The 11,215-nt window shown below is 48.7% G+C and overlaps 1 protein-coding gene across 1 annotated transcript in view; it reads right to left on the bottom strand.

The window, feature by feature from the left end:
- Positions 1-2,241: 2,241 nt before the first annotated feature.
- nup214 (nucleoporin 214) overlaps positions 2,242-11,215 on the bottom strand; it is a 53,331-nt gene continuing 44,357 nt past the window's right edge. Inside the window, exons 16-19 of the mRNA XM_072487810.1 lie at positions 10,153-10,311; positions 7,024-7,127; positions 4,715-4,894; positions 2,242-2,356 (exon numbers count right to left, since the gene is read on the bottom strand). Of these exons, the coding sequence (XP_072343911.1) occupies positions 2,242-2,356; positions 4,715-4,894; positions 7,024-7,127; positions 10,153-10,311 (558 nt within the window). The remainder of the gene's footprint in view (positions 2,357-4,714; positions 4,895-7,023; positions 7,128-10,152; positions 10,312-11,215) is intronic.

Raw genomic sequence — 11,215 nt, 5'->3', positions numbered from 1 at the left:
CCATAGCAGCAGCAACTCGATTCCTCGCTCTCTCTCTCTCTCTCAGTTCCGCCTCACTGGACAGATATGTGAAAACTAACATCACCAATAGCATATACTTGTGCAGCAAACAATGAATGGACCACACGTGGCTTACTCCCCCCCCCCCCCCCCCCCCCCCCGGGCTAGGACCCATCCTAGCTGCTTTACTCCCCCCATTGCATTTCCACAAGTCAGCTGACTCCTGCTGACCCCCGGCCATTCCCGCCTCTCCTTCGACTCCTCCCATTGTGACACACCCTCCTCCTCCATTACCCATCCGCAGGCTCTCCACCTCCCCCATCCATCCCAAGCACGGGAAACAACCCTCGCATCCCCGCCCCGGCCCTCCAGTCTTCAGCGCGGAAAAAGCCCGCGCTTACCACCTACCGGCCCCGACACCTCTGACGCAGCTCCTTTTACAGGCCCGGTCCCCTCACCCCCGACTCGGGCCTCCCCCTTCCCCACGGGGCCCCATCACACTGCGACCATCCACCCCTGTTCCATTTGCTTACCCCCTCCAAGAGCCCCCCCGACCAACCCAACCAAAACAGTGCCCAACCCACCCTAACCACCCTCACCAAACCAGAAAGAAAAAAATAAGAGCAAAGGACCCCCCCTCAAAAAGTAACATATCAACCGCAATCCCCAAACGCCCATCCCGACCCTCAATCTGTGTCCAACTTCTCGGCCTGAACAAAGGCCCACGCCTCCTCCGGAGACTCAAAATAATGGTGCCGGTCCTTGTAGTGACCCACAGTCGCACCGGCTGCAACATGCCAAACTTCACCCCCTTCCTGTGCAGCACCGCCTTTGCTCGATTGTACCCGGCCCTCCTCTTCGCCACCTCCGCACTCCAGTCCTGATATATTTGAACCTCCGCATTCTCCCACCTGCTGCTCCTCTCCTTCTTGGCCACCCGAGCACACACTCCCGATCAGCAAACCGATGAAACCGCACCAGCACCGCCCGCAGAGGCTCGTTAGCCTTGGGCCTCCTCGCCAGCACTCTATGGGCCCCTTCCAGCTCCAGGGGCCCCTGGAAGGACCCCGCTCCCATCAGCAAGTTCAACATAGTGACCACATAGGCCCCCACGTCCGGCCCCTCCGTGAGGCCCAGAATCCGCAAGTTCTTCCGCCTCGACCGATTCTCCATCTCCTCGAACCGCTCCTGCCATTTCTTGTGGAGCGCCTCGTGCGCCTCCACCTTTACCGCCAGGCCTAAGATCTCGTCCTCGTTGTCGGAGATCTTTTGTCGGGCCTCACGGATCGCCACCCCCTGGGCCGTCTGTGTCTCCAGCAGCTCATCAATAGACGCCTTCACCGGCTCAAGCAGGTCCGCTTTAATCTCCCTGAAGCAGCGCTGGATAACCTCCTGTTGCATCTACGCTGCCTGGTCCCCGCCCGCCGCCCGCCGCCATTTTGTTCTTCTTCCCTCGCACATTCTTCGGTCCACCACCACTTTTTTTAGTTGCCCCGCTCCTGGTAAAAGCCATACACTGTCGGGGAACTATTGTACTCTCCTTCCCACAGCAGGAAGCGTCGAAAAAATTCCGTTGGGGGCCCTGAAAGAGCCCAAAAGACGTTTTTTTGCGGGAGCTGCCGAATGTGCGACTTAGCTCTGCATAGCCGCAACCGGAAGTCCAAATCCATTCATTAAACTCAATTAATAATCTGGAACATAAAGCTAGCCCAAGTAATGGTGACAATGCCAACATCAACATTAGTCACTGAGGTCGCTTTAGGAAAGGAAATCTGCCATCCATGCCTGGGCTGCGCGAGACTCCAAAGCCACAACACGTGGCCAACTCTGAACTGCCCTCTCAAACAGCCCAACGCAGTTCATGGGCAATTAGGGATGGGCAACTGTCAGTGACTCTCCTGAAGGAGCATTCTTAAATATTCCATCGGGACACATCAGTGAAGAGCTGAACTGGCCCGATGACGTGTCATGACAGTTTCCAGCAGGTTGGTTGAATTCCCACCATGCACCAGGAGGGATTGCACTATCTCAACTTCTGTGGAAGCTGAAATCGGCCAGCTAGCACGGGAATGCCAAGAATCATCCAAACTGTGTATGTAATGAGATACCAAGTCAAACCATGCTCAGCCCCGACTCTCGAGTCCACAAAGGGAAGTAGGCCGAGTATTTGCGGCAACTTGCGCAGATAAACCCATTACTTTAAAAGTTAACCCCAAACAGTTGGCCCTTTGCGTGAACAAATCAGACCTGATCCAGCGGTGATTTACCTGGGGTGGTTGGAGTCACTGCCTTCGGAGCTCCATCCAGGGTGGATTTCACCAGAACATTGCGAAGCATCTCCAGCTCAGTATCCCAACTAAAGAAAGATACACCAGAACATAAATTGAAGGCATGGATTCATAAATGGGGCAGTGGGGTTAGTTGGGATTGTTTCGGAACACATTGGCTCCAAGGTGTCCCTTCTAGGCTTATAACCTGGATATGGCCAGCTCTTTATCAGAGGCTCCATCTCTGCGGTTACCTTTACATCTCAACACCGCCGGGTAAGATTTGTCCTGAATTTGCAAGATTGTTCAGCTCCCTGCGCTCATGGAGAGTCTCGGGTGTCCAGCGTTTAATAAAGATCAAACTGAGCACATTAACTGGGCAACGCAGCGAGCTTCATCTGAAGGTCAAAATTCATCCAACTTAACATCCGCAAGAGCTGGGGCTGAGCCAAGACACCAACACTTTCCTCTGAGTCAGCACTGCCAATTACAAAAATAACCTGAACTCCATCTCCTGCTCTGATTCAATTTGTTTTATTACCCAAGGACATGGAGGCATCTGCAGAAGACAAACGGCTAGCATTTATACAACTTTTGTAGGGGCTAATAAAAGTGGCACTTTTAAACACACAGCAGCTTGCATACAGAATCAGGTCAAAATCTAACAGACTGCTCAACTAACACAGCAACGGAAGTAAAAATAATACGTTCCAGCTTTTAGTTCAAGGTGAGGAGCTTTACCCTTCATCGACACGACAGGCTTCACCTGGTCAGCAAGTTTCAAAATAGTTTACACGGGCACAGGCGACTCGCTGGTGAAATGCCTAAGGTGGCAACGAGGAACTATTATAATAAAAACAGAAAATGCCGAATAAATGCAGCAGGCGTGACTTTTATCTCAGGGAGCAAGAATGGAGTTAAGATTGGGAGAAATGAGTTGTGTGTGGCAGAACAGGCGGATAGGATGGATCTATCAGGGCAGTCCAGTTTGTGGATCTGGAGGAACCATGAGGTGGAAGCTGTGGTGGGAAGATCTCTGGAGGTGATGAGGCAGTGACAGTCCTGCGCACAATGGTTTGATGTTTGGTGGTGGGTTCATGGTCCACGGGGAGGTAGGAGGAAGAATGGGAGAGTTGGTGCTCAGCCTCAGTGAGGTAAAGGTCAGTACGCCAGACAACAACAACACCACCTTCGTCGGCAGGTTTGACAAAGTCAAGGTTGGACTTGAGAGAAAGGAGTGCAGCAAGTTCAGAAGGAGACAGGTTGGAGTGGCGAGAAGGGCAGAGAAATTGAGACGGCTGACGTTGCACCAACCGTGCTGGATGAGAAGATAAAGAGGAGGTTAGGAGGCGGAGGAGGATCCAGGAAGAGGGAGAAGACTGGAGGCGGGTGAAAGGATCCATTGAACGGGGGAAGGACTCCTGCCCAAAGAAGTGAGCAGGGAGGCGGAGGCAACAGGAGAAGAGTTCAGCATCGTGCCGAGCCCAGAATTCATTGGAGATGAAAGGGAAGAGTGGGGTCAGAGGGACGGGAAGGTGTGGAGGGTCCCAGGTGGGCGTTGGTGTCACTAAGTTGTAGGAGCTTGCATTCCTGAACATCTGAATGGAAGTGAAAAAGCTTCTGTCAAAGCATCAAAGAATGAAATGGCAGTGGGGACAAGGACAGCTTTGAGAGAGGGTGAGTCAGTCCTGCAGGACAGAGGTCGAACATGCACAAACGGCAGCATGCCAGAGTGTGGAGCTCAGTAGGCGGGGAAATCAGTAATCGAGAAGTGCTGTATGGCTCAGAGATACCTGCGTTTCAGATTTCCAGAATCCGCAATGTTTTGCTTTAGAAGATAAGCAGCTCACGTCAACCACGTCCAACCAGATAACACAAACCTCAAGTGGTCAAGTTATTAAAGGACTTGCATTTGCAAAGCACCATTCACATCTCGGGATGTTCAAGTGCTTTAACGGTCAATTTTGAAGTGTAGCTACTTGTTGCACACTGCAAGCTTCAGGAACAGCAATAGGGCATTGACCATGTGGTTAGTGACGTTGGCTGACAGATAAATGTTGGGTGGGTGGGGGGCAAGTAACTAACAGTGCAGCACGCCTTCGGTACTGGTACAGGGAAGTGTCAGCTTAGATTTTGTACTCGTATCTCTGGAGTGAGACATCAGTTCACAATCTTCTCAGTCCAAGTTGAGTGTGCTAGCCTGTTGGACCCAGCTGACACTTAATGAAATACAAGAATCTTACACACTAGCACAGTGGGCTAAACAGCTGGCGTGTAATGCAGAACAGCGCAGGTTCAATTCCCGTACCGGCCTCCCCGAACAGGTGCCGAAATGTGGCGACTGGGGGCTTTTCACAGTAACTTCATTGAAGCCTACTTGTGACAATAAGCAATTATTATTATATTATTACACTAATGTCCTTGATGAAGAGAGTTAAAAAACCTACCACTGATCACTCTGCAGACATGTGTCACTGGGCACACACCACTTGGAGGTCTGATTATAAATACGGAGATTCTGCAGGCTGTTTATCAGTTCATTAATCTTCTTATCTTGCTGGGTAATGATCTCATGATGACTCGCCAAAGCATTAAACAACACTTCCCTCTCTGGTAGAACCAAGTGCCTGGAATGAAATAGTGGGAGCTTTAAAACTAAATTAAAGCAAGGATGAAACTCTCAGTTCCGCCTCACTGGACAGATATGTGAAAACTAACATCACCATAGCATATACTTGTGCAGCAAACAATGAATGGACCACACGTGGCTTACTGTTCCACTTTCCTCATGATAAAAGGGTATAGGAGCGCCGGCAAGGGTGCAAAAAAGATTTACACAGACGTTACTGGAACTGAGAGATCATAAACAACAGGAAGGACTGAACAGCAGGGGCTGTTTCATCTGGAAAAGGCTGATGGTGACCTTGTAAGAGGTCTTAAAGGTTATGGAAGGGTTTGATGGGCTAGATGTAGAGGTGATTTTCCACCTGCTGCGGAGATGAGAATTAGGGGCCATAAATACATGATAATTACTAATAAAGCTAATAGGGAATTCAGGAGAAATATCTTTATTCAGAGAATGGGGAGCCCACTGCACAGAGAGTAGTTGGGAGAAATGGCATCGCACCATTTATGCGGAAGCTGGATATTTACATAAGGAGTAAGGAATTGAAGGATATATTGATAGGGTTAGAACGGTGGAAGGAGTCAAGTGTGGAGTGTAAACACCCAACACTGGCCATCTGAGCCGAATGACCTGTTTTTGCACTTTAGATTCTATGCAGCGACATAGAAACCAATACTTCGCAGGCCCTCCAAGGCCAAGTGCAAACCTGCACAAAAGTAAAAGGCTAAGGGATCTGCAAGGTTAGATTACAGATTTCGACATTTGGCAACTTTAGGATAATCTGCTGTACACTGACAAACATCCTCCACAAGGACAGCATTATCCTTTTGGCAGCACAAACTATTTCTGAAAAGAAATCTCAGGTCAGCAGCAATCACAGTCTGGGTGGAGTCTGCACATTCTCCCCGTGCGTGCGTGGGTTTCCTCCGGGTGCTCCAGTTTCCTCCCACAGTCCAAAGATGTGCAGGTTAGGCGGATTGGCCACATTAAATTGTCCCTTAGAGTGTCCAAAGGTGGTGGTGGTGGCGGCGGCGGGTGGGTGGGAGGGTGGGGAGAGAGAGAAGAGTTCTACCTGCCATCCCACAAAACCCAGCAACGCTGATGGTATGTTAACTATATTGTTCAGATACACAGATGAAGGGCATTGTTTACTTAAGTACCAAAAAAGACTGCTAGGACACAGCAGGTAGTGGATAGGAAGACATACGTAATGCTTCATTCTGCAAATAAACTGATCAAGAAATTGATTAGAATTTAGTTTCATACTTCACCAATTAGCTTGGGATCAGAATAATATGCAAGACTGTTCCATGATTGGTTAAAGAAACAAATGCGCAGATATTGGTCTAGATTCGCCAATGAGGGAGGGGTTATTCCCCATTCTTCAGCCGCACGATGTTCAAAAGACTGAACTCAATAGGAAAATACAGGCACTGGGGCACAGACAGGGCTTTCGGGGGCAGCCAACAGGAGCTCAGGGGGTAATCCCTAGGTCGCTCCTGAATCAAAGAGAGTACTTGTCTCTATATTGTGCTTTCCACGACTTCCAGAGATCCAAAGTGCTTTCCAACAAATAAGGTCCCAGTGGAGTCACTCTTGTAATATGGGGAAATGAGGCAGCTAATTTGCGCACTGCAAGCTTCCCCCAAACAACAATCCTGTTCTTCTTCAAAACGGAGACCATGAGAATATTTAATAACATCCACCATAAGAGGTGGTTGAAGGATCTTGGTTTAATGTCTCATGGGAAAGATCACACTTCTGGTACTCCCCCAGGCTCAGATTTCAGTGCTCGAGACTCTGGAGTGCAAACTTGAACTCACAATTTGGAGACCGACTGACTGAATTTATTCAGGGCACATTTCTGATAGGCAAGGGGGTCAAGGGTTATTTGGGGGGGAGAGAGAGAGAGAGAGAGAGAGAGAAGAGAGAGAGAGAGAGAGAGAGAGAGAGAGAGAGAGAGAGAGGAGGAGGAGAGAGAACGACGACAGAGCAGCCGAGGCCTCAGCCACGACCTTACTGAATGGTGTTGCAGGCTCACAGGCCGTAGCATCCTCCTGCGTTCCCGACGATTAACCGCGTATTCTAGAGCAAAGTACATTTCCAAGCTCGGCACTGAGAGCCACTCACTTGTGCTTCTTGTTCTTTTCCTGGTATTGCTCCCATTCTATATCCAGCACATCATTTACATCCTGGACGGCAAACTTCACATACTGATGCAGTTGTCGAATTTCCTGCACAGCAAAAAAAAGATTCCCTTTGAAAAAAGAATGTGCTTTGGCAAATGTAAAAGAGCTGACAACTGCACAACTTTGATAAATTACTGGGCCCGCTCCATAGTTTGGAACAGATGCTAAGGCCTTGAGAGGCATTAGAAGTGGTTTATCAGGATCTACGGTATCGGTTCAAATATATCGATTGATTGGAGAAACCAGGACTGTTCTCCATGGAGCAAGGAAGTTTAAGGGGAGATGTAATCAAATAGTATAATAATAATTCTTATTATTGTCACAAGTAGGCTTACATTAACACTGCAATGAAGTTACTGTGAAAAGCCCCTAGTCGCCACATTCCGGCGCCTGTTCGGGTACACAGAGGGAGAGTTCAGAATGTCCAATTCACCCAACAAGCACATCTTTCGGGACTGTGGGAGGAAACCGGAGCACCCGGAGGAAACCCACGCAGACACGGGGGAGAATGTGCAGACTCCGCACAGACAGTCGGGAATCGAACCTGGGAACTGGCGCTGCAAAGCCACAGTGCTAACCACTGTGCTGCTGTTGCAGGATCATGCGGCTAAAGCCAGGTAAGTGACTAAACTTCACAGCATTAAGAGCTGGGACAGGCACGATAGGCCAAGTTATCTGCTTCTGATCTGTTGGATTCTTTTTACAAAGCTTGTCGGTTAATAAATCACCAAGAAAGACAATCAAAGCACTGGGATTCATTTCTAGAGAGGTAGATTTGAAAAGCAGAGATTATATGCTAAATTTGTATATAACCTTGTCGGAGAACACTGAATACCGTGCACAGCTCTGGTCTTCATATTGCTGTGTACAGTTTTGGCCCCTTATCCAAGGAAATATATCCTGGAAATGGAGGTAGTTCTGAGAAGGTTTACTAGGTTGATCCGGAAAGGAGGGATTTTCCTGAGGGGAGGTTGAGTAGGTTGGGTCTGTACTTATTGGAGTTAAGAAGAATTGAGAGGTGACCTTATTGATACATATATGATTCTCAGGGGGGGCTCGACAGGGTCGATGCTGAGAGCTTGTTTCTCCTTGTGGGAAATTCGAGGGCCAGAGGGCATATCAGAGTACGGTGTAAAGGATTTGAGAGAGAGAGATGATCTCTCAGAGGGCAGTGAATCTGTGGGATTCTTCACCGCAGAGAGCTGTAGAGGCTGGGTCGTCAAGGATGTTCAAGGCCGAGGTGGACAGATTTTTAATCAGTAAGGGAATCGAGGGTTATGAAGAAAAGGCGGGGGAGTGGAGTTGAGGATTATCATTTCAGATTAGTCACGATCTCATTGAACGGTGGAGCAGACTCAATGGGCCGAATGGCCTACTTCTCCTCCTACATCTTATGGTTTTATTAGAAAAAGGATATGGACGCATTGCCAAAGGTGCAACAAGGGATCTGCAAGGGTATTATACCCAGATTATACCCATCAGAAGAGAGCAAAGAAGCTGGGGGCTCTTTTCTTTAGAAAAGAGAAGATCAAGGGCTGACCTGGGCAGCACGGTAGCATTGTGGTTAGCACAATTGCTTCACACGCTCCAGGGTCCCAGGTTCGATTCCGGCTTGGGTCACTGTCTGTGCGGAGTCTACACATCCTCCCCGTGTGTGCATGGGTTTCCTCCGGGTGCTCCGGTTTCCTCCCACAGTCCAAAGATGTGCAGGTTAGGTGGATTGGCCATGATAAATTGCCCAGTGTCCAAAATTGCCCTTAGTGTTGGGTGAGGTTACTGGGTTATGGGGATAGGGTGAAGGTGTTGACCTTGGGTAGGGTGCTCTTTCCAAGAGCCGGTGCAGACTCAATGGGCCGAATGGCCTCCTTCTGCACTGTAAATTCTATGATAATCTATGATAAGTGTGTGATTGGGTCATCAAAGGGATGATATTCCACTTGCGGGGGACACGAAAAGCACAGGTGATAAATATATGATGAGCACGGTAGCACAGTGGTTAGCACTGTTGCTTCACAGCTCCAGGGTCCATGGTTCTATTCCCGGCTTGGGTCTGTGCGGAGTTTGCACTTTCTCCCTGTGTCTGTGCCGGTTTTCTCCGGGTGCTCCGGTTTCCTTCCACAGCCCAAAGATGTGCAGGTTAAGTGGATTGGCCATGCTAAATTGCCCTTAGTGTCCAAAAAAAAGGTTGGGTTGGGTGGGGTTACTGAGGATACGGTGGAGGTCTGGGCTTAGGTAGGGTGATCTTTCCAGGGGCAAATGCAGACTCGATGGGCTGAAAGGCCTCCTTCTGCACATTATGAATTCTATGAATAAATCCAACAGAGAATTCAGAAGAAACCTCTTCAACCCAGAGAGCAGAGAGAATGTGGAACTCATTGCCAGAAGTATTGAGCTGGATAGCATAGATACATAAGGGGAAGCTAGTTAAACACAGTTAAACAAAAAAAGGAGAGAGGTTTGTGCATCAACTGGGTTGAATGGCCTGTTCCCATGCAGTATATTCTGTACATTACTTGCTCACTTTTCAGTGCGCCCAGACCTTAATTTACCCCTCCAGCATCTTTTTTTTTTTTTTTTTAAATAATTTTGTGTATCCAATTTCTTTTTCTTTTCCAATTAAGGGGCAATTTAGCGAGGCCAATCCACCTAACCTGCACATCTTTGGGTTGTGGGGGTGAGACCCACGCAAACACAGGGAGAATGTGCAAACTCCACACGGACAGTGACCCGGGACCAGGATCGAACCCGGGTCCTCGGCGCCGCGAGGCAGCAGCGCTAACCACTGCCCAACCTGCCGCATCTTATTAAACCCCTGCAGGAACAATTTTAATTCTCTACCTCGCTCTCGCACTGATCTCTGTCCGTGTCCTATTGCAGCATTCCAACACAAGCTCGAGGAACAACATCTCGCCTTTCAACAAGGCACTTTGCTGCCTTCAAGACGCAGCACTGAGTTCAACAATTCCAGACCATAATCTCAGCCTAATTTTGTCCTCGCACCTTTTGGTTATTATCTTGGTTTTCTGCTGTTATGCTGACCTGAAGCTAATAGTACAAATAGGCAACTTACCTTCAGTTGCGCTTCGCTCTTTGGGTCAAGGGGTTTTCTACGCAGTAGCTGAAGATAATTTTGATCCATGCTTCGGTTGTTATGTGTACTTGCATCTTCCACAGCAGCAAATCCTTCCAGCATCACAGTTTTAAGAATGCCAATTTCCACATGCAGGGTCTAGCAGGATGGGGTGGAAATAGAGGAAGCAAAAATATCAAACATTAGCATACAAACCACTGCCAAGAGAATCCTTCTCACAAAGAGACATATTTACATCCAAGTATCAAATAATTTTAATAGAATTACTCTACCACACCGGCCATTCTGAAGCAGGGTCTCGTACACGGAGCCGAGTGCTGGTTGGTCCCGAAGCCAGAATCCTGGTGCCCCAATTGACCGGGTCCTCCCTGAACCCAGCCCCTTGTCCCTAATCCATGACCAAGATCAAAGTCTCTGCTCACCACTCTGCACAGTTCTGGTCTCTGCTCTACGAGGAGGGAATAAAAGGACGGCAGGAAGTGCAATTAAGATCTTCAGGGGCAGAATCAGAACTGAGATCGAACAGGCCTTTGACATTTCTTCCTTCAGAAAAGACCAGACTTAAGAGGAGACGAGGGCAGCAGCACGGTGGCGCAGTGGGTTAGCACTCCTGCCTCACGGCGCCGAGGTCCCAGGTTCGATCTCGGCTCTGGGTCAATGTCCGTGTGGAGTTTACACATTCGCCCAGTGTTTGCGTGGGTTTCGTCCCCAAATGATGCGCAGGGTAGGTGGATTGGCTAAATTGCCCCTTAATTGGAAAAAATGAATTGGGTACTCTAAATTTTAAAAACAGACTTAAAAGAGGAGACCAGGCGGAAGCCTTGAAAATTAGGAGCAGGTTCGATAGGCTGGACATGACGGTAATATTTCCGCTGGCAGGAGGAAAATAGGGGCATAAACACACGATCGTTATGAATAAACCTCATCGGGAATAGGGAGCAATATCTTTACTCAGATTGTTCAAAATGTGGAACTCGCCACCACAGGAAATGGTTGAGGCAAAAAACTTTTGATGCTTTCTAAAGGAAGTTAGGTAAGTGCA

Source organism: Scyliorhinus torazame, chromosome 22 (assembly GCF_047496885.1).
Source record: "Scyliorhinus torazame isolate Kashiwa2021f chromosome 22, sScyTor2.1, whole genome shotgun sequence".
Taxonomy (NCBI): Eukaryota; Metazoa; Chordata; class Chondrichthyes; order Carcharhiniformes; family Scyliorhinidae; genus Scyliorhinus; species Scyliorhinus torazame.
The sequence above is the reverse complement of the archived record's forward strand: the minus strand, read 5'-3'. Positions and strand labels throughout refer to the sequence as shown.